General features: G+C 43.5%; 3 protein-coding genes across 5 annotated transcripts; 2 read left to right on the plus strand and 1 right to left on the minus strand.

The window, feature by feature from the left end:
• Nucleotides 1-968: 968 nt before the first annotated feature.
• On the minus strand, nt 969-7808 carry mtmr2 (myotubularin related protein 2). Of its 3 annotated transcripts, none has more exons than XM_066659603.1 (16): nt 7580-7808; nt 7075-7165; nt 6936-6959; nt 6603-6645; nt 6389-6483; nt 6125-6229; nt 5906-6010; nt 5627-5710; nt 5173-5322; nt 4863-5051; nt 4480-4665; nt 3736-3942; nt 3525-3617; nt 3218-3331; nt 2914-3090; nt 969-2803 (listed from the first exon to the last, which is right to left on the minus strand). In XM_066659603.1, the coding sequence occupies exons 1-16, from the start codon at nt 7642-7644 to the stop codon at nt 2642-2644; spliced, it is 1890 nt and encodes a 629-aa protein (XP_066515700.1). In that variant the 5' UTR covers nt 7645-7808; the 3' UTR covers nt 969-2641. The 3 variants fall into 3 exon arrangements, with proteins under 3 accessions (XP_066515700.1, XP_066515698.1, XP_066515701.1); XM_066659601.1 differs by having other exon boundaries at nt 6603-6648; XM_066659604.1 differs by lacking the exon at nt 3525-3617 and having other exon boundaries at nt 6603-6648.
• On the plus strand, nt 7412-15922 carry gjb1a (gap junction protein beta 1a). The gene is given in 3 exon segments (XM_066659605.1): nt 7412-7502; nt 11648-11721; nt 14742-15922. A coding segment is annotated over 1 exon segment (717 nt). The 5' UTR covers nt 7412-7502; nt 11648-11721; nt 14742-14755; the 3' UTR covers nt 15473-15922.
• A 5017-nt stretch (nt 15923-20939) lies between these two features.
• gja2 (gap junction protein, alpha 2) lies at nt 20940-21950 on the plus strand. The gene has a single exon (XM_066659608.1). The coding sequence runs from the start codon at nt 20940-20942 to the stop codon at nt 21948-21950; it is 1011 nt and encodes a 336-aa protein (XP_066515705.1).
• The last annotated feature ends 2078 nt before the right edge of the window (nt 21951-24028 follow it).

Here is a 24028-nt window from a genome sequence, read left to right on the forward strand (position 1 = left end):
GACGCCCACTTCCAATGACGCCAGCAGCGCGTAAACGGATCGGCTCAGTGCGTGATGACGTGGGCTCCGAAAACAACAGGAAGGCCTGAACGGAGACAACAAACGCTGCAATTTATCAAAATATCAGCGATTTCTAAGACTAACGATTCTTCACAATTATTAATAATTCTTCTCCCTTATTAACTAACTAACATTTAATTTAGAGTTAAAGTTTAGTAATCAATTTTGCTGTTCATTTACAAATATTAACAATGAGAAACTATCAGTAAAAGTTGTTAATAAGAAATGAAGAACGACTGTAAACTGGGTTTTAATGATACTGTTTTTTTGTTTGTTTGTTTTTTTAATCAAAGTGACATGATTTGTTATTTTTGAAACTGTATTGGATCAATTCCTCAAAATATATCAATTCCAGCTATGAAAACAAAGCAAAAACAAACTAAAAAACTATTTGAGTGGGAATGCACTGTTTCAGTTTAATACTTACTTTTTTTAACCAAAGTTTAAGTTTGCTTTTATGTCAAAGTGTTTTTATAATAAAATGTATATTAATTTCACAACTATATTATCTAATTTTGTGTTGGAATAAAGATTAATGTTGTAAACTATTGTAACACTGATTTTTCCTGAGAAGAGTCCGGTCATTTATTAGAATCCTCATAAATATATGTGCGCATATATATATATATATGATAGAATTAACAGCTTTGTCCTTTACTCCACTGACTTGAGGAAGCAGTAGGAAATGTTGGAGACGGTGGGACACAGCAGTTGTAACATGATCAGATTCTGAAAACTCTCTGCTCCACAGAGTTAGCATGGTTACCTGATTTGCTTTCTGATGCTAACCCAATCACAGATTAGTAAATTAAGTTTAAACTGCTTTCTACTTTTATTAACATCTTGCTCCATCGCCGCTCCTCCAGAGGTTCAACACAGTGAAAACACAAAGAGGTTAAAAAGGGGGATAGTTTTATTCAGGCAAGAGAGGAATGTTACATTAGTGTTGAATAATCCCCAACTCAGTGCACAGAGCCTGTCAGATATACACTGAAGCACAAAGTGCACTTACTGTGTCCCCAGTAATGAGTGCTGTGTTGTTTCCTTTCAGTTCCACAAGTGCTGCAAGACTACATTACCCATGGTGCATTGCATAGCATTACAGCTGGCCTGTGATGTTCCAACACATTGCACATCTTTGGATCAGGGCTGTAATTTACCATGATCAGGTGATCAAGAACATTATAATGAGACTGCTTAGATAATTATGTTAGTATTCTTGCTTCAAGTATATGTATAAAACACTGGGAAATGTATGATGTAGGAGAAAATATACATTTCCTCTTTGAAAATTAATGATTAGTCAATGTAGTATTCTTTAACGCAGGATGTAAGTTTCTCATTTAAATATGCAAATATCACATTCATATTCAGCACTGGCTTCTTTCAGTGCTTTAGTGAAAAACAGCAAAACGTTTCTCACCCGAGAAATTTTTATAGTATAGTTCATAAAGGCCTTATAACTGCATTAGTAAAACTCTAGACTACAGTAATAATGACATAGTAATAAAGAATTCATTAAACCCAGCACAGCTTTAAGTATAAAACTAAAGCTTCTGGAGCTATACAGGTGCTGGTAATAAAAATAGAATATCATAAAGAAGTTTATTTATTTATTTAAGAAATTCCATTCAAAAAGTGAAACTTTGCTCTGATAGTGGCCTTCAGCTCTTCTGCATTGTTGGGTCTGGAATATTACATCTTCCTCCTCACAATAACCCCATAGATTTTCTAGAGGGTTAAGGTCAGGTGAGTTTGCTGACCAATTAAGAACAGGGAGACCATGGTCCTTATTAGAAGGTATGGGTAGCTTTGGCACCGTGTGCAGGTGCAAAGTCCTGTTGGAAAAGGAAATCTGACTCTGTCTCTTGTTCAAGAGTGGCCTGGCACAAGGAATGTGACGCTGAAACCCATGTCTTACATACGTCTGTGTGGTGGTGGTTCTTGAAGCACTGGCTCCAGCTGCAGTCCAGTCTTTGTGAATCTCCCCCACATTTTTGAATGGGTTTTGTTTCACAATCCTCTCCAGGGTGCGGTTATCCCTATTGACTGTACAGTTTTTCTACCACATCTTTTCCTTCCTTTCGCCTCTATATTAATGTGCTCGGACACAGAGCTCTGTGAACAGCCAGCCTCTTTAGCAATGACCTTTTGTGTCATGCACTGCTTGTGTAAGGTGTCAGTGGTCATCTTTTGGACAACTGTCAAGTCAGCAGTCTTCCCCATGATTGTGGAGCCTACAGAACTAGACTGAGAGACCATTTAAAGGCCTTTGCAGGTGTTTTGAGTTAATTCGCTGATTAGAGTGTGGCACCAGGTGTCTTCAACATTGAACCTGTTCACAATATTCTAATTTTCTGAGATACTGAATTTGGGGTTTTCATTAGTTGTCAGTTATAATCACCAAATTAAAAGAAATAAACACTTGAAATATATCAGTCTGTGTGTAACGAATGAGTATAATATACAAGTTTCACTTTTTGAATGGAATTACTGAAATAAATCAACTTTTTCATATGAGAGAGAGAGAGCACATGAGCAGGAGATTCTATACAATCATCTTTGCTGTACTCTTATCCAATCAGACAAATGTTTGTACAGGAGTGATAGAGCGGGTGGGAGATCCTGCCCTTTCTGAGGAAGCAGACACTCGATTGGCTACTTCTCGCTGAAGCTCCTCCACCCTCTTCTGAAGTTCTGCCCTCTTGGCCAACAGCTCTTTATAACGCCGGTGTACGGGCTCCTGTATAACACACACACACACACATCAGAAGAAATACCACCTGATGGGGGTACAAGGAGCCAAAACCCCTTGGAGTGGCCAGTTTATCAGTAAACCCGTCCCCCGTGTACCTGGGGTCTCATGCGGGGATTCCAGCGGATGTAGTATGACACCCAGAGCTGCATGTGTCTCATGGAGACAGAGGGCAGTAAGACGTGGGAAGGGCTATGAACAAATAAAGGGTTCACAAACTCCTCCCTTTGACTGTTCACCAATGACCAGAGAGATACGCTCCGTTTTCCCAGCTCCTACACACACACAGTATTAGTTTGATCTAACAGTGTTTATGTAATTTATAAGCATTTCACAGTTTAACTGACTTAGTTGTTTACAGCATCATTCTAAATACACACACACATTAATACACATACTGACCTCTTTGACTCTCTGCTGTTCACTGTTACAGAGGAATGTTCCAAATAAGCAGCTGTACAGATGATCTAGCACTGTGATCAGGAAATACTCATTAAACTCAAACGCTGCAGGAAACTACACACATGCACAAAGAGAGAGAGAGAGAGAGAGAGTTAGAATTGAACAGATCACATTTACATCATTGAACATTTAAACTAGAGCTATCATACTGTCTGGAGTTCAGCACGCTTGGAAGAGAGCACTGAATGACCACTGTGTCTGTGTGTGGAGGGGACAGGGTTAAAAAGCTGTTGCTATAGTAACACACCTGTTGTGTCATCTGCCACACGCAGTCGATGAACTGCAGGAAGATCGGCGAGCGATCAGCATCAGTGTGGTTCTGATCACCATGACCCACTCTCTGCAACACACTCATGCACATTACATAGGTTTTAGCCACATTACAGGAGTGTGTGTGTGTGTGTGTGTGTGTGAGAGAGAGAGAGAGAGCACTGTTTCTGGGACTGTGGGAGCTGTACCTGTTGGAACCGGTGTCCAAAGCTAATCCATTCTTTCTCGATGAGGGTCTGGAAGCCTAAGATGGTTCTGAAGTGTGAGTCCAGCATCAGGAGACTGAGCGAGGTCAGCTGAGACGTTCTGTCCCATCCGTCACTACAGTGCACCACCACCGAGGTCTTCCCAGACTCCACCTTATCCGCTATTCTCAGAGCACCAGCCAGGATCAGCTACGCACACACACACAGTTCTGAATCAGACTGAAGCAAGCCACAGTACAACTCTCCGTTACTCAGGGCCATGTCCCGTTAGAGCTCCACCAGAAATGTGGGACAGCGAAAAACTTTGACTGAGGATTCAAAAGTGGAAACAATCTGAAAATTCGTGGTTCAGTGCATGTTCACATTAATGTGGGGATCTGGAGCCCACCCACACACTGTGAAACAATATCCCCCATTCATTTTTCTTGTGTGCTGCCTAAGTCAGAAAACATGGGATAAAACGAGTCATTCTGATTCTTCTCACGTCAAGTGTTGAGACCTTTAGAATTGCCCCAACCCTTTGTCAAAACAGACAACGGAGAAATAAGAGGACTGAGGAGAAACCGAAAAGAAAGAAAACAGAGCGAAAACAGTTAAAAACCAGAGCTTCTGCTCCTCGCTCCTCACTGCTGTGCGCTCAGGGTCGGGGTGAACATTGAGTGGTGCTTTGGGTGGGGTGGGTGTCGACATTTAACTGTAAATGTTTGTGTTTTTGTGTTTGTTCACCTTGATGTGCTCCAGCCAATGAGTGGACTCCAGGTTTGAGAGCCAATGTGATTCCTCGATGTTGGGGTAAACAACCTCCTTTAGTTTCCGTAGTGATTCTCTCATTACATGGATGTTGTGAATGTCCAGGAAAACCAGCTCTGCATTCTGATAGGCATCTTCACTTTCACAGCCCCCGCCCTTCATCTGGACACACACACACACACTTTATAAACACCTGTGTGTGCTGATGCTGGGATATTGTGAGTAATGTGTGTGTGTGGCTCTGAGGCCAAGTGACCGCAGTAAGTTGGCATGGACCACCACAGGACACTTGCAATGTCCACAGTGGAACCCTTGCCTTGTCCAGAGTGGGACACTCATTGTGTCCACAGGGAGCTGACCTTGTTGGCTGCGGCGTTGACGCTGGGTCGGGCGTCAAAGATGAAGAGTTTGTGCGACTGAGCGTTAGCATCCATCACGGCCTGCAGCAGCTTCTCATCATCTTTACAGCGTTTCCCTGCAACGCCACTCATCGGCTGACTGCACCGCACTACTGCTGCCTGACTCTCTGGGTGTAGCCATGACAACACCTACACACACACACACACACCGGAAGGAAAGATAGCAGGAAAAACGTACAGTAATGTGGTCTGGAAACAGAGACTGGCTCGAACTGTGTATCCACACTCTGACCATGATGATGTCACTGACCGGAATGCGACCTTTGGCCCTGAAGGCGGAGATTCGTCGCAGCTCATCGTCTGTGATGGTTACTGGGACGACCAGGACAGCCGGGTATGAATCGCACAGCTCATAGTGATCGTTAACCTTCGATATCCTCCAGCTTTCATTAGGGAGACCCTACACACGCACACAGTTCACCGTAAACCTTTATACTCCATAAACCTACTTAAGTAATACCAGCACCCCCTGTGGATGACTTAAAGCCTCTTAAAAGTGAGTAACAGTCAAAGAGTCTGCAACAAAACAACACAACAGAAATATCTAACACCACCTTCATTTACATCACAGAGAAATACAGCCACACCCACAGCTCCTTTTATGAACCTCTAGTAACACCCACAGCATCTTATATGGACAGGACACGACTGCTACAGGACAACCCTAAAGACTTCAGTGAATCAATAAGAACGGAGACTCTCACCTGTCTCCGGTACTCGGCCACAGCATCGTATACCTTCCACCCACTCTCCGGGAAATCCTGAGAGTATTCAAACGCAAAGAGAGACTACAGAGCGAGAGAGAGAGAGAGAGAAAGCAAATTCCAATATTACGCTCATCACTCCAAAGACATAAAAATAGTATTCAGGAGAGATCTAAAATAACACAGATCACTCATAAATATACACACTCCCTCACAGATGCACAACCACACACACACACACACACACATATATATATATATATATATATATATAGTCACCAAGTTGTGAGAGGTGGGGAAGGCAAATTTGGTCAAAATATCAAAAACCGATCTCTTCAACATATCATCTGGCTCCTTGTGTACAAACCGCAGATTCCTCATATCCTACACACACACAAACAGAGTGAACAGTGAGACAGGGTGCTTAAATGCCTCAAAACATGATGTAAATCCTCAGATCTGTGTCAAAATGGAAGAAAATTTCTGATGCTGCCAGACCTTACAGACAAGGACATAGGACACGTCCCCTCTGCTGGACACACTGGTGATCTTCTCCACTCTGCTGATCACTCCTAGAGCAACGTCCAACACAAAGACAGGCTCCTGCGCACGCGCACACACACACACACACACACACACTAAGCATAATATATCAAAAATCATAAGTGTAGTATTCTTGCTGCTGAGGTTGTGAAGCATGAACACACTACTGTAAACAACTTGGGTTCCATACAGTCCATAGTGTGTGTGTGTGTGCATTACTCTGTTAATTCCTCTGAAGAACAGCCTGTAGTTTGTGACTGTCATTGTCCCCCGGAGAGCTCCCAGAAATGGACAGATATATGTCACATCTTTACCTACACACAAACACACACACACACACACACTTTATACAGTCAGTGGATCTCACTATCACACTTTATTACCATCAAACAATAAAACACTCAACACAGAATATAAATGTGGTGTTTCTCACCCACGTCCTGGATGACCTCCCTCGGCAACAACTCAACATCATTCTTCTTTCAGAATATGAGAGAGAGAGAGAGAGAGAGAGAGAGAGAGAGAGAGAGAGAGAGAGAGAGAGATAGCCTCAAGTTTAGATGATGGTTCAGGGTCATCTCTCATACAGTAAAAAAATAACTACAGGCAGGGAACCCAGGTGTGGCTGAACGATGACTCTGGGTGGAGGTGGAGAGAGTAAACTCTTACCACCCCTCCCACAGTAAATGAATAATCAAGTCAGCCCCACGTCACCTCAGTTTATACTACTGTGTGTTTTAAAGAGTGAATGGCTTTCATACTGTACCATAGAGGAAGGTGTTCTTTTCACCTGCAACACACATACAGATCATTACTGTGTACAGAAACATTAAAACAACACAGTTCATACTAATAAACCGTTACTGTTACTGATGATGATGCAGTTATATAGGGTGTATTCTGACCCGTATTTGAGGAGAATCATCATTTTTTTGTTCTGAGAGGAAGGACTGGCCCCGGGTCTGAAAGGACGTGTCCGACCGAGACGTGGAATAGCTGCAGATTTGAATTAAATACATTACACAGTTAAATAAGTTTAAAAACAAACTGCAGCTTTAAGAAAAGAGTGGCAAAAGCCTTCATACGGGGTCAGACTCTAGTGGGGGAGAGGAAAAAAGGAGGAAAAAGAGGTGGCGAGGAGGAGGGGGTGGTGAATAAGAGAGGAGGAGGAGGAGGAGGTGAAGAGGAGAAAGGGGGTGGAGGAGAGGAGGAGAACAGGATGAAGAAAAGAGGGGAAGGAGGAAAAAGGACAGTGTCCTGAAGAACAACTTGGACACAGCTCAACTACAAAAGACTACACTGCCCACACACAATATTTATCTGTGTGTGTACAGTGAGTTTAAAATGTACTCCTTTAATGTGTGTTTGTCTCTGTGTGTGTAATGTATGTATTTATTGTGTGTGTTGTACCTGCTCAGAGAGTCGAGACTCGCTTGCCTGGAGCTCTGTGATTCTCCATTGGAATTCGGATCCATCAGAACCAACAATACACACTCAGTCCGACACACTCTCAGTCACACACACACTCTCACACTAACACACATTGATTCAGGAAAAAACACCATTAAATCTGAATTAAACCTCAGCGTCAGAACCGAACCAGCGTTAAACCACAACAACTCTCACACAGGAAGCGGCCATCTTTAACCACAGCGGATCTTTGTATCAGATCATTGAGTCGGCTCTGAAATTCAGTTTTTTTAAAACAGCTTCTTTGAATTGGCTCTTTGAGTCGGCTCTTTGGCTGGGAGGAACCGGAAGAAATGCGTCCTGAGACCTGTCTCACTCCAACACTGAGGACCCTGCGCCCCCCAGTGGTCAGTGAGTTCACTGAGTGCAGTTTAAACTGGGACGGTCCCCAGCGCATGACGCTGAAGTTGGTTCCTTATTCGCAGTTCCCGATTCGTTTGGTTCCTTATTCGCAGCCTATTTGCTGACTACAGCTCCTTATTCACAGATACAGATTTAGCGAGCCGCGGTGAACCAAAGGGAGTGTTCGATGTGCACATAATGCTACACACTTTGCTTTTAACGTACATTTTTAAAGTAAATTTTTACTTATGCGATTATTTTGTTTATTTAATCGTGAAGGTATCTGCAGAGCATTTTAATATATTACTAAAATAATATGTTGTATGGGGATATAAATATTTAAAATGGATTTATTTAAATTTTAAGGGCTCTATTTTTTCAGAGAATGTCACTCATTTCTGTCACAGAGCAATCAGACCTGGACCTTAATAAATGTTTACAGTTGCCCTGTTTAACCTCCAATTTAAACGTTTGTTGCCATTTGAAGCAAGACTGAAGCCATGAACTGAACATTGGATTAAGGGTCCTATTCTCAGCCACAGACATTCCTTCAGTGCATTTATCTGGCTTCACTGTCAGGATTCTACCAGCTGCATTCTGATTGGTTCTCTGTACCTCAGTGTATACACACTTCCGCTGCTCTGGTACTGGTCCAACGTGAAAGACTAATGCCCCCAAGAGAGGACCATTTGAGAGTAGCCCTCCTTTCACTCCCATTCACTTTGGGGTGTCTTTGAACCTGTTTCCGAATACGACAGGTTCTCTTCTACAGAGAATGGACTTTCTGTCATTTGATGCACAGGCTTGACAAACTCTTCATAGTTTAAAAAGTTAATGTTTTTCCACAATAATGCTAAAGATGACAAGAAAAGCTGTGTCCCAATATGTAATGTTTAAAGAAGAACCTCAGTATAATACAGAAGTACTGGGATTTGCCCAGCACTGCTAAGAAAGTTTGACTGGCTTGTAGCAATGAAAAGTATAGCCTCTTAATCGTTTTGAACTGTATATATATATATACTTTTTTAAACACCTTTAAAACAGCTGTTCATGAAGCAATGACATTTATTAGATGATGTCTGCTGCTGTTCATGAATTCTTGTAGTTTTTGATTGACTTGTAATTATGCCTTGTGTGACATTCAAACGTTTAAATCCATCTGGTTCTTCACTGTATATACACAGGGGTTGGACAATGAAACTGAAACACCTGGTTTTAGACCACAATAATTTATTAGTATGGTGTAGGGTCTACTTTTGCGGCCAATACAGCGTCAATTGGTCTTGGGAATGACATATACAAGTCCTGCACAGTGGTCAGAGGGATTTTAAGCCTTTCTTCTTGCAGGATAGTGGCCAGGTCACTACGTGATGCTGGTGGAGGAAAACATTTCCTGACTCACTCCTCCAAAACACCCCAAAGTGGCTCAATAATAATTAGATCTGGTGACTGTGCAGGCCATGGGAGATGTTCAACTTCACTTTCATGTTCATCAAACCAATCTTTCACCAGTCCTGCTGTGTGTATTGGTGTATTGTCATCCTGATACACAGCACCACCTTCAGGATACAATGTTTCAACCATTGGATGCACATGGTCCTCCAGAATGTTTCGGTAGTCCTTGGCAGTGACGTGCCCATCTAGCACAAGTATTGGGCCAAGGGAATGCCATGATATGACAGCCCAAACCATCACTGATCCACCCCCATGCTTCACTCTGGGCATGCAACAGTCTGGGTGGTACGCTTCTTTGGGGCTTCTCCATACTGTAACTCTCCCGGATGTGGGGAAAACAGTAAAGGTGGACTCATCAGAGAACAATACATGTTTCACATTGTCCACAGCCCAAGATTTGTGCTCCTTGCACCATTGAAACCGATGTTTGGCATTGGCATGAGTGACCAAAGGTTTGACTATAGCAGCCTGGCCGTGTATATTGACCCTGTGGAGCTGGTGATCTGCCGTGATTTGGGCAGCCGTGGTTTTATGTTTTTTGGATACAATCCGGTTTAGCACCCGAACATCCCTTTCAGACAGCTTCCTCTTGCGTCCACAGTTAATCCTGTTGGATGTGTTTCGTCCTTCTTGGTGGTATGCTAACATTACCCTGGATACCGTGGCTCTTGATACATCACAAAGACTTGCTGTCTTGATCACAGATGCGCCAGCAAGACGTGCACCAACACTTTGTCCTCTTTTGAACTCTGGTATGTCACCCATAATGTTGTGTGCATTGCAATATTTTGAGGAAAACTGTGCTCTTACCCTCTGCTAATTAACCCTTCACACTCTGCTCTTACTGCTGCAATGTGCAATTAATGAAGATTGGCCACCAGGCTGGTCCAATTTAGCCATGAAACCTCCCACACTAAAATGACAGGTGTTTCAGTTTCATTGTCCAACCCCTGTATATATATAATTAATATTTATTTTAATGCCTCTCAAATGATCATATTCACTGTTTATTTGTAAAAGAGGACAGTCAATGTGTGGCTCAAGAAAATGTTATAACAGCTTGCTAAATGCAGTGAGAATGAAGAATCCAACCATTGTGTGATTAAGCCCGAATTATATGAGGAGAATAAAATAACTTTTATGATTATTATTATTATTGTAAAGGACAAATAAAGTATAACCATTATCATAAAAACAGAAATATAGACATTGTTATATGATGTTCAGATATTGTGACCAAAGTTTAGAAAAACGATTTTAATCACAGAGTCAGAACCTCGTTGGACAAACTGCAGATCACAGCTGTTCAGAGTTTCCTGAGACATTGTGGAACTGAGAATATGTAATCAACTTTAAATAGAGAAGTTTCTTGACCCTGAAGTTACAGAGCTGTGCCCGGTTCAGTGTGAGTGTAGAGCAGTGCTTCAGCATCTGTGAAGCTCTGCGAGGTTCTCTGTAATCTAAGTTTGGGGAAGTTAGTGCTAGTCAAGTATCAGTGGAACTGTCACATTATTGGAAAGTTGAGATATTGTAATAGACTAAATGAAATTGCATGGAATTTTAATACAATACATATACAGTGAAATTTTCCCAGACTTTCTGTGGTGATATCCATCCAGTGATGGTGGACCTGTGTTGGCATTTCATTAAATACACAGGCAAATGTGCTCAGGATTAGAAACCATTTAAAAATGAACTCTGCCTTTTAACTCTGTGTTATTGCCTCTGTGGTAATATGTTTAATTAGGTTTTTGTCTCGTTATAAAGCTCATGTGTATTAAGTAAAACAAGTGAATTCAATATTTTACAGTCTCTTGTTCTCTGTGTTTTAGGCATATTTTCAGTCTGCACCTCCATTTACCATAATATCAAGTCTATATGTACATTCAGATTTACAGCAAAGATGACTCGTGTGTGTGTGTGTGTGTGTGTGTGTGTGTGTGTGTGTGTGAGCACTGATCTGAATGGTAAAAGGAGCAGCACAATCAGGCATTGTATGCAAATGTCAGCATGTGAGCAGCAGAGCGTGACTGTGTTCATTAGCAATGCAAACTCTCCGCTCCATAATCACAGACCAGCACCATCACCCGGTCTCGCTCCACCCCACACCCACCCGGTTGCAACCCCCCATGGAGCCCCCTCATTCCCGTTCCACGCCCTCCCTGTTCCACACCACACTGTATCCTCCAGTGTTAACTCTCTGCTCCACAGTCACAGACCAGCAGCATCCGTTCAGCTCTGCAGTTACCGCTTTGCTCGTCCACCAGGACCCCTTCAAACTACAGGTAAAAACAACCCCAACCACCCATCTGCACTCAAATTACCAACATGTCACTGCACTGCACACCCAGTACCACCAGTACCTCACCTTTTTCAGCTACCAAACTACCACATACAGTACAACTACCATCTCTCTCGATCTCAACTTCCAAACTACCACATACAGTACAACTACCATCTCTCTCAATCTCAACTACCAAGTTATAACAGACTGTACAACTACCATCTCTCCAAATGTCAACTACCAAACTACCACATACAGTACAACTACCATCTCTCCCAATCTCAACTACCAAACTATAACAAACTGTACAACTACCATCTCTCTCAATCTCAACTACCAAATTACCACATACAGTACAACTACCATCTCTCCCAATCTAAACTAACAAACTATAATAGACTGTACAACTACCATCTCTCCAAATCTCAACTACCAAATTACCATACACAGTACAACTACCACTGTGAGGAGTTTGGTGTGTTCTTCCTGTTTTCATGTGTTCTTCCTCTGGTTTTCACAGAGTGCTCTGGTTTCTTCCCATGGTCCAAAAACACATGCTGGTAGGTGGATTGGCTACTCAAAGTGTCCTTAGGTGGTGTGATCAGTGATTCCCGCCTTGTGCCCAGTGATTCCGGGTGGGCTCCAGACCCACCACAAGCCTTAAATTGATAAGCGATTACACACAATGAATGAATGAATGAGTACAACTACCATCTGTCACCATTTCAACTACCAAACTAACGCACATTACAACAATCATCTCTCTCTATCTCAACTACCATATAACCACACACAGTACAACTACCATCTCTCCCAATCCCAATTTACAAACTACCAACACTACCCATCTAAACTTCCAAACTGCAACACACAGTACAACTACCATCTCAACTCATCTCAGTTAGCAAACTACCATACATATTACAACTCCCATCTCTCCCCAACTCAACTACCAAATTATCATACACATTACAACTACCACTGTGAGGAGTTTGGTGTGTTCTCCACGTGGTTTTCCAGTAGGTGCTCTGGTTTCGTCCCATGGTCCAAAAATGTGACCCTGAACTAGATAAGCGGTTACAGACAATGAATGAATGAATAAGTACAACTACCAAACTAACACACATAGTACAATTACCATCTCTCCCCATTTCAACTACCATATTACCACACACAGTCCAACTACCATCTCTCCCAATCTCAACTACAAAACTATAACACACAGTATAACTACCATCTCAAATTATTTAAGCTACCAAACTACAACACAGTACAACTACCACTTATCCACATCTCAACTACCAAACTACCTCAGAAGGTACAAATAACGTTTCTCCCCATCTTAACTCCCAAACTAACACACAGTTAACTACCGTCTTACACCATCTCAACCACCAAACTACCACACAAAATACATCTACCAACACTTCCCATCTCAACTACCACATTACCACACACAGTACAACTACCATCTCTCCCAGTCTAACTACCAAACTACAACACACTGTACAACTACCAAACTCCAACAAACAGTACAACTACCACTTATCCACATCTCAACTACCAAACTACCTCAGAAGGTACAAATAACGTTTCTCCCCATCTCAACTCCCAAACTAACACACAGTTAACTACCATCTTACACCATCTCAACCACCAAACTACCACACAAAATACAACTACCAACACTTCCCATCTCAACTAACACATTACCACACACAGTACAACTACCATCACTCCCAGTCTAACTACCAAACTACAACACACTGTACAACTACCAAACTCCAACAAACAGTACAACTACCACTTATCCACATCTCAACTACCAAACTACCTCAGAAGGTACAAATAACGTTTCTCCCCATCTCAACTCCCAAACTAACACACAGTTAACTACCGTCTTACACCATCTCAGCCACCAAACTACCACACAAAATACAACTACCAACACTTCCCATCTCAACTACCACATTACCACACACAGTACAACTACCATCTCACCCAGTCTAACTACCTAACTACAACTCACTGTACAACTACCAAACTCCAACAAACAGTACAACTACTATCACTTCATGTCTCTACCAAATGTATCACTCCATGTAACTACCAAACTACCATCTCTCTCCATCTCAACTAACAAAACACAACAGACACAGCCAGTGAAACATACCAGGCTTATACTAAACTGGCAGTTGGTTTATTCTGTCACCCTCCATTCAGAGCAGTGTTAGCTTGTAGCATGTAGCACTGATACAGAATGTCTTAATGTGAGGGTGGAATTGAGGAGTTAATGTAGAATTAAAGTGGAGTTAAGGTGAAGTGAGTTCAGAAAACTAAACAGAACCAGATCTGGGAACCACATTGTTCTCCACGGGAAACAGCACTGAGATCAAACATCATCTTCATTTACATCACAGAGAAATTCAGCCACACCCACAGCATATTATAGGGACCTCCATCCATGAAGGCTTCAGAATGAGGGGTGTGGCTTCTGTAAGAGGGGTTTTTGTCTGAAGGAGGTGCAGCAGCATTGCTGGACTGGTCACTGAGAGTGAACCCTCTTCGTCTGTAGAGTGTTTTACGCTGCAGTAATGGTACCAGAGTATGTATTCTGTAGTGTGTATTGTGTAGTGTGTAGTGCAGTGTGATGGTGATGCTGCTGGACGAGCAAGTGAGTTTTGCTCATGCCTCTAACACCTCCGCCAGAGACTGGTAACTGTTTCTCTGACTCTCTCTTTCTGCTTTATCTGTTTATTTGTCTCTCTCTGTTTCTCTCTGATTAAATGTGAACTCTGAGTTCTCACACTCTGAGCTGCAGCAGATTTAAACACTGTACACACTCCCCGTATTTAAGTGTGAATTTGAATATGTTTGCCTTTATTTTATTTTATTTAATTCCTAATCCACACTGAAATATAGAGAAAGCCACAGATAAAGAAAGCAATGAGAAAAGAAATAGCAGTTGTGAGAATCATCTTGGATTGGGTGTGTAATGCTGTGTTTACGGTTGTGTTTCAGACCTGGAACCCAAGATGAACTGGGCATCGTTCTACGCCGTGATAAGCGGCGTGAACCGCCACTCGACCGGAATCGGCCGGATCTGGCTGTCAGTTCTGTTCATTTTCCGGATCCTGGTGCTGGTGGTCGCGGCTGAGAGCGTGTGGGGCGATGAGAAGAGTCAATTTACGTGTAACACACAGCAGCCGGGCTGCAACAGTGTGTGCTACGACCACTACTTTCCTGTGTCTCACATCCGGCTGTAGGCGCTGCAGCTGATCCTGGTCTCTAGCTCCGCCCTGCTGGTCACCATGCACGTTGCACATCGCCGGCATCTGGACAAAAAAATGCTTCGTTCCGCAGGTCGCAGCGTCAAGGACCTGGAACAGATCAAAACCCAGAAGATGAAGATCACCGGCGCCCTCTGGTGGACGTACCTGGTCAGCCTGCTGTTCCGCGTGGTGTTTGAGGTGACGTTCCTTTTACTGTTCTACGCCATCTACCCTGGTTACCGCATGTTCCGGCTGGTGAAGTGTGATTCGTACCCGTGCCCCAACACAGTCGACTGCTTCGTCTCGCGCCCTACAGAGAAAACCGTCTTCACCGTCTTCATGCTCAGCGTGTCTGCCCTCTGTATCATCCTCAACATGGCAGAGGCCGTCTTCCTTGTTGCCAGGGCGACCAGCCGCCACCTCCACGGCACGCAGGCCTCGTCTGGCACCTGGTCCACTCAGAAACTTTTCTCTTACTGAATTCAGAAACACACAGCACAGCCCCGCCCTGGCCCTGGGGCTGTTCACACACCAGGAGGATGTTCACGGAAGAAACCACATGAGGGGCTTTGAATAAAACTGTTTATAAACATAAAACATGGTTACATTTTAATAACTTTTTATACTTTATATAAAACACGTTCTAACAGGTGAAGACATCTCTTTCAATCTCACTCTCGCTCTCCCTGGCGCCCCCTGGTGTTTCATTCTGGCTGTTCTCTAGTTCTCTGCAGAGTGGGAGGATGGGGCACATAACCTATTAGTTTCTTTAGTGACCCTCCTGTGGAATTATCTGACTTTGACCATTGGCTAAATCTTTATTATTCGTCCAGTTTAAATACAACATTTCCTTAAGATTCTAATTAAATGTCTAATAAAAATCATTAATTTTATTTTCATAAATGTTCACTATTACAATTAAGTGTTCAAATAAACATAACTTTTAAATGCACTTTGTGATTCCTCTATGGGGTTAAAAATACCACTCTGCATAATAACATTACCTTATTTTATAACGTCACTGTATTTTATAACAGTGTTCTTTTATAACATTACGGTGAGTCAGCATTCAGTGATTTAGAGGGACTCGTTCAAAAAGTAAAAAAAATGTTTAAGAAATGGTTCTGTGAAGGTTCTTGATAGCTGAGATATCAGATGAGAACTGTGAAGACATTGGAAAATATTGCTGGAGCCACAAGATTCTGTGTCACTGCCTCACACACATTTAAAGGGCTTTGGAACGTGGACTCAGGGTCAGGGGTCAGGTCTGCGACTGTTTTGGGAGTGCTGTGTGAGTGTGTGTGTGTGTTTGTGAGAGAGAGAGAGAGAGAGAGAGAGAGAGAGAGGAGAGTGAGAGAGATCAATAATTATAGATAACAGAGAATATATATATAATATATTATATATATTATATATAACGACAGAGAAACTACACAAATAAGTGTGACATCATTATTTTTATTATAATTTAAAGGGATTTGTCCCATTTTTTATAGCATTACAGAGACGTGAAAACTCCACAGTCCTCAAAACGGTGAGAGAAAAACCTTACATAGAGCGTGGTCTCAGGTGTGGTTCAGGAGCTCCGTATTGGCCCCTAACGCAGACAGTGGCAGGGCACCAAACTGACTGATCTGACAACGGCCAACTGGAAGTAACACACACACAGATTTCTTGAAATAGACATAGTGTTGGAGGTCTGTGTATGAATTCCTCTTTAATATTATAATAACACAGTAACACATTCTTTGCCCTGTGAAGGATTGGCGCCCCCTCCAGGGTGTATTCCCGCCTTGCGCCCAATATTTCCAGGTAGGCTCTGGACCCTGAATTGGATAAGCGGTTACAGATAATGAATGAAAAAAAAAAAAGTAACACATTCTGTGTTCTCACTGCTGAGAAAACATACTCTGAACTAGTGTTACTACATGCTAGTGTGTGTGAACAGTGTGTGTAGTGTCTGTCTTCACTATGTCTGTGTGCAGCGTGTGTGTGTTTTGTGTCTGTAGTGTATTGTGGTGAAACAGAAGAATCTGGAGAAGGAAAATGGCTCATTTTTGTTTTTATTTAACACACTCTCCTAAAGCAGCCAGAGAGCCCAGACTAACCCATCTGTTTTAAGCCTGTCCTCATATCTATACAGTCTTCAGTGATGAGGACATGAATTAGCTTGGAACTAGTATGAAATATGTTGTTCAATGGTTCCCTGTTAACTTTTAATTAACAATTCATTCATTCATTCATTCATTCATTCATTCATTCATTCATTCATTCATCCATCTCTAACCCTTATCCAGTTCAGGGTCAGGGTCAGAGCAAGGCAGGAACACACCCTGGAGGGGGCACCAGTCCTTCACAGGGCAACACACACACACACATTCACTCACACCTACGGACACTTTTGAGTCGCCAATCCACCTACCAACGTGTGTTTTTGGAGCGTGGGAGGGAACCGGAGCACCCGGAAGAAACCCATGCAGACACAGAGAGAACACACCACACTCCTCACAGACAGTCACCCGGAGGAAACCCATGCAGACACAGGGAGAACACACCACACTCCTCACAGACTGTCACCTGGAGTGGGAATCGAACCCACAATCTCCAGGTCCCTGGAGCAGATTAAATTAAACATTTACACGCTGTAATGACACGGCTAAGAAAATTCATCCTGTGATGGAGCTTTAACTTGGCGACTTGTAAGACCCCAAGTACATCTCTCAGCCGGGCGAGTGGCTCATCAAGTACTGGTGCATGGGCCAGCACATCATCAAGGTATACACAGCGCTCTCTAGGAATCTGGGCCAGCACTTCTCCATCAATCTCTCAAAGGTGGCTGGGGCATTACACAAGCTGAAAGCCCTGATCTGAAACTGCCACAGGCCTCCACCGATAGAAAATACCATTTTCTCTTTGGCCTCATCTGTCAGTGCCACCTGCCAATAGCCGCTACAGAGATCAATGGAGCTGAACCACTGGGACCTGGCCAGCCTGTCAAGTGTGTTATCAATGCAGAGCAGTAGATACGAGTCCACATTTATGACAGCATTCAGCTGCCTGAAGTCAGCATAGAAGTGCCAATCACAGTTTTTCAGTAGCTCTCATTACTGTTAACGCTGGTTGCCATTGCAGCTATGGTAGGGTGGTTAGGAGACTGGGCTTGTAACCGGAAGGAGTCGGCAGGTCATGACTGAATTGCCCTTGAGCAAAGCACCAAACCCCCATCTGCTCCCCGGGCACCATGGCTAGGGCTGCCCACTGCTCTGGGTATATGTGCTCACTGCCCCCTAGTGTTCACTAGTGTATGTGTAAATGTGTGTTTCACTGCATGGACTGGGTGAAAATGTTGAGAATAATTCTTCTGTGTGCAAGTCAACCCACAACTCCTTCCAGGGATTGCACAATACATTACGATATATAACTAGCCCTTAATTCCTGCACCGCTTCGTAGGTCGCTCTAGCAGGACCCTTATGAGGCTTAGGTGTACTGCCCCAGTGGTGTTGAACTCGCACCATCTGTCGCTTGTGGCTGTCATCATTGTCACCTCTCTCAACTAGCCTTGCTGCCTCAGTTTTCACTTCCAGCAGCTGTTGGCTAATGCCAGGGGCCAATGTGGCCAAAGTCAATGTGGGCTCAAATAGTGGTGTAGCCATGTAGACCCGAGAGGCATTGCTCTTTGATAGATGCCATCCAGAAATTATGGTGGACAACATGACAGTCCAGGTTTAAGGGCAGCCTCAGCTTCCCCTCTGCCTCCAGCAATTCTCCCGAGAGTTTGTCTCTCACCACAAGTCCCTTCCTCCAGTCCTACCGTGTCCACCAGCGCCATCAGCCTGACACCACCCAGCTCACATCTCAACCACAGTCCATGCCTTTCTCCCAGCTGACCAGTGGTGTTCTCCATATTGAGGGATTTAGTGACTGGGGCCCTGCCACCTCTCATTGGTTGGCTCCCACTTATTATCCCACCGGCTGCACTACTTTTCTAGTAGTGTGCTTGGTGGCCCCTTTTTCTGCAGAATTAGCACACCAGGTAGCGGTCAGCTGAGGCTCTACTTGTTTCCACCTCCTCATCTCCACTTCATGGCATAGTGTCACCACAGTGTCAGCACTTACATGGCTAAAAATGGGCTCTCATGCGCTGCCTCTTTAACAGCTAGCGTGGGTGGTGTGATTAGCCGCAGGTGCCATTGCAGCCACTCCAGTGTCAGTGTGTTGATGAAGGTCTCCAGCGTCAGCTCATGCTGCACCTCTACTGGAAATTGAGGGTAGACTTGGCATGTGATGTAATTCAGCTGTTAAAATGGCCAGTCTTTCTCCTGTTTCTTCTGTCTCTTTCTCGAAGACACTGCTCTTCAGCAGGTAGCATACAGCCTGGTGGTGCTCTAACTCCTGGCTCTACACTCTTTTGCTGCATTTGGCCCCTTCCCCAATCTCTTTTTTTTCTGCTTCATCCAGGGTTGTCTCATCTCAGCGAACTTGTCATCCCACTTCTGACACCAGTGTGGCGAAATAGAAGGATCCAGAGAAGGAAAATGGCTCATTTTTACTTTTATTTAGCACACTCCCTCAAAGCAGGCACACTGAAAACAGAAAGCCGACAGAGAGCGCAAACTAACCCACCCCTAGTAACCTCATATCACCTTCACAGATGAAAGGGACAAAACCACCCTGAAACACACAGCTTACACAGCGACGCCACAATAGGATTCATGTGTGTATATAGTGTGTGTTCACTGTGATGTGTGTGGATTGTTTGTAGCTGTGTTTAGTTGTCTATGTGTGTTTAGGGTATGTGATTTTATTTAGAATTATAGGGTTTAAGTCTGGCTCTGATTGGCTCAGCTGGCTGTCACTCAGTGCTGTGGGAGGGATGGGAGGAGCTATACACTGGGGAGTGTGTTCTCTGCCAAATATAACCCCTCTCTCTCTCTCTCTCTCTCTCTCTCTCTCTCTCTCTCTCTCTCTCTCACACACACACACACACACACACACACACACACAAACGTTACACAAATGTGTTTCTGAGAGCTACAAGTTATTACACACAAGGGATGTGTGAGAGGAGTGTGAGTGAAGTTCTGATATTGGATGTGAACACATTCTAAAGGTGAGTCTCTCTTCCTACTGTTCTGCATGAGTGTGACACGCAAACACACACACACACACACACACACACATATATATATATATATATATATATATATTAATTAATATAACACAGTTTATTTAGTAAACACAGGTTAAAAGTTATTGCACACTCTTTTTTTCCATCATTAATTTCCCTAATACTCTCTCAGAATGCGCAAGTGCACACACACACACACACTAACACCATTTACTGAGCAGACACTCAGGTTAAAAAATACAGCACACACTACAGTTCCTTAATACTCACTCAGAGGGTGCGCGCACACGCACGCACACACACACACACACACAATCAAAGACTATAGCCATATAATGAGTCAAAACTCATTATTTACTTATTATTATAGCATGTATTCATGGGTTTATAAACTGATTTATAAACTGGTCTGTGAACTGATTCATATGATATAGAAATAGAATAATTGATTTATTGATTTATTAATTGATTCATATAGCAATTTGATAGCGTATTATAAACTACATTTATAAAGTGAATTAAAAACGAACCTATTAACAGATCCCGACAGTCTGTAACAATAATTTATAGTGTTTATTAACTCATTTATGAAATAATTTACAAACCAATTAAAAACATTGTGGCATGCAGTGTGTGGGGCTGGTGTGTATGGCGGGTGGGGGGTAGTGTGTGGGGCTGGTGTGTCAGGGCGGTGTGTGTGGGGGTGGTGGTGTGTGGAAAAGGTGTAGGGTAGGGCAGTGTAATGGGGTGGTGGCTAGTAGAGGTGGTGACCCTGTCTGTGTTCTTTCTCACTCTCTTTCTCTCTCTCTGGAATAGAGATGGGAGACTGGGGTTCTCTGGGGAAATTGTTGGAGAAAGCCCAGCAGCACTCCACTGTGGTGGGGAAGGTGTGGCTGACGGTGCTGTTTATATTCCGCATCCTGGTCCTGGGCGCGGCGGCGGAGAAGGTTTGGGGAGATGAGCAGTCAGGGTTCAGCTGTGACACAAAGCAGCCAGGTTGTCAGAGCGTGTGCTACGACCGGACATTCCCCATCTCCCACATCCGCTTTTGGGTAATGCAGATCATTTTTGTGTCTGTGCCGACGCTGGTGTACCTGGGCCATGTGCTGCACCTGGTGCGGATGGAGGAGAAGCACAAGCAGCAGCATGTCCAGGATGGGAAGGTCTCAAAACCCGCAGTGTTGGATGAGCGAGGCCAGGTTCGGCTACAGGGGGCGCTGCTGCGCACCTACATTCTGAATGTGATCTTTAAGACGCTGATGGAGGTGGGCTTCCTGGTGGCACAGTACTTCCTGTATGGGTTCCGGTTGGAGGCAATGTACCGCTGCAGCCGCTGGCCGTGCCCCAACACCGTCAACTGCTTCACATCCCGCCCCACGGAGAAGACTGTCTTCATTCTCTTCATGCTGGCCGTGTCCTGTGTATCCCTGTTGCTCAACCTGGCCGAGATCTACCACCTTGGCTTCACCAAGTGCCGACAGGGTCTGCGGCTGAGGTCCCAGCCTCGGCCCCAAGAGGACGCTGTTCCCCAGTTCCTGGACACCTTCCCATATTTCCCCTCTCACCCCCCCGAGCACCAGTACAGGATCCCGGACCTCGATGCTTCCTTCCCTTACAAACAGAACCGGCAGAACCTTGCTGTGGAGAGGGGTGGGGCCGGGCTGGTCGGCAAGGAAACCAAGGCCAACCCTGTTACGGAGCCGAAAGTGGATGGCATCACCGCAGAATCCATGAGAGTGAAGAAAACCTCGAGCTCTGCTCCTGGGTCGCCCTACACCGGTCGCCACAGTAACATCAACAAGCCCAGACTAGACGACTTGAAGATATGAGCACAGACTAGAGCTAACGACTACAGGTCCTCCACTGACCGATTGAATGCAGAGGATGAGATGAAGTGATTGAGAAGTGAATAGATAAATTGATTACCCTCAATGTCTGGGGAGATGAACTACAGGAACCCAAGATGTTTTTTATTAATACTAATGAAGTTGATGTTTATTTCAACAAAGTGAAGATTAATGAAGTGCGCAGTGATGATGCCATGATTTTCTGTGTGTGGATTTTAGGGGTGACCGCACAGTAGTCATGAAGAATAAGGGGTTTGTTTTTAAGACGCTTCATTCTCTGACTATTGTAATGTTTCAGAGAGATTTTTTATGAGTTTGTTTTTCACTTTTTCAATGTTATTTTTGCTTTTTTTTTTTAATGGTAACAGAGGAAGTTTGAGGCAATCAGCTTCCTGTCTGTTGTTTACTAATAAAATGATCTCAATAAAGTTATGGTCTTTGGAGCTTATTTACATCTGAGAAATGTATTAAACTTATTCAGCTTTGAAAATATTCTTTTTAACACACACACACACACACACGCACATACACAATCTCAGGTTATTTATTAATTCATTCATTGTCTGTAACCACTTACCCAGTTCAGTCACTGACACACTGACCCAATCACTTACACGCACACACTCATGGACAACTGTGTGACCATTCCACGTACCAGTGTACGTTTGGACTGTGGGAGGAAAGCAGAGCACCTGGTTCTAACCCACACAGACACAGGGAGAACACACCATTGTTCTGATGCCATCGCTCCAAAGAACCCAGACTGATATGATCCAGACCTCTGATGCCAATCAGTGTGGTCCTTTTCCAGTTGTGGACAGTGTATGGTTTTATCCCAAACAGCTTTACACGGATCAATAATCAGTTGTGGACGTATTGCTTTTTGATATACAAACCCTGGTAAAAAGTCATGCAAATACCACTGTATAACTGTGACTCTTTAGTTGGTGGAGAAACCCTTGTTGGCCAGCACAGAGGTCAGACGTTTCTTGTAGTTAGTGACCAGGTTTGCGCACATCTCGGGGGGTATCTTTGGTAACTTTGGTATCTTCTAACCACATCACATTCTCCCAAGCCTTCTCTGAATCATTCAGGTGTTCACTGGCAAACGAACCTGTAGATAAGCCTTCTTGAGCAGAGCGACTTTGCTGGAACTGCAGGATCTCAATCCATTACGGCAAAATACATAGTTTTCTTTGAGACTGTACTCCCAGCTCCCTAGAAATCATTAACAAGCTCCTCCTGTGTACCTCTGGATGGACACCTCACCTTTCTCGGAATCATCCTTACCTCATGAGATCTTGCATGGAGCTCCAGAGCGAAGGTGATTTACTGTTATCTTGTATTTCTTCCATTTTCAAATGACTGTGCCAGCAGTGGCCTCCTCCTCACCAAGCTTCTTACTGGTGGTCTTGTAGCCCATTCCAGCCTTGTGCAGGTCTACAATCTTGTCCCTGACGTGCTTTGACAGCCTGCTGCTCTTGCCCATGGTGGTCACAGGTTTAAACGGAAGCGACAGATTCTGTGAGAGGTGTCTTTTACACACATAACAAGGTGAGAATAAGAGAACTTTCTTAACAGGACAGGACTAATTTATGCACATAATTGCTCAGTGGGGTTTAGACTTCTTGCTGGTTGGTAGGGGATCAAATACTTATTTCATGTAATCAAATACAAATTAATTTATAACATTTATTTAATGTTTTTGTTTGGATTTTTTTGTTGATATTCTGTCTTTCTCTGTTAAAATAAACCTACCATAAAAATTACAGACTGTTCATGTCTTTGTAAGGGGGTAAACGTACAATTAAGTTAATAAATATACAATTAGAGGAAATAAATATGGAGTCACCCTGTAACCTGCAGTTTTTTTCTTTATTGTTTCTTAACACCAGAAGGTTGGACTAACGAAAAAAGAAAAGAAGTGTGACATGTCCCTGTGATTTTTTTCTCCTGCAAAAATAAACAATCGAAAGAACATCCCCCATTAGATGTGATTCCATAATTTTTGCTATGGGCTGTAACTTACCCCAGTGCTCATAATCACGGCAGGATTGTTC

This window comes from Hoplias malabaricus, chromosome 2 (assembly GCF_029633855.1).
Source record: "Hoplias malabaricus isolate fHopMal1 chromosome 2, fHopMal1.hap1, whole genome shotgun sequence".
Lineage (NCBI taxonomy): Eukaryota > Metazoa > Chordata > Actinopteri > Characiformes > Erythrinidae > Hoplias > Hoplias malabaricus.

Coding starts and splice junctions, on each gene's coding strand:
- mtmr2 (XM_066659601.1), bottom strand. CDS start 7,644: ATGGATCCGAATTCCAATGGAGAATCACAGAGCTCCAGGCAAGCGAGT. Junction 6,011..6,124: donor CCTATGTCCTTGTCTGTAAG/GTCTGGCAGCAT, acceptor GTGTGTGTGTAG/GATATGAGGAATCTGCGGTT. Junction 3,091..3,217: donor AACAGCAGAGAGTCAAAGAG/GTCAGTATGTGT, acceptor GTGTGTGTGTAG/GAGCTGGGAAAACGGAGCGT.
- gja2 (XM_066659608.1), top strand. CDS start 20,940: ATGGGAGACTGGGGTTCTCTGGGGAAATTGTTGGAGAAAGCCCAGCAG.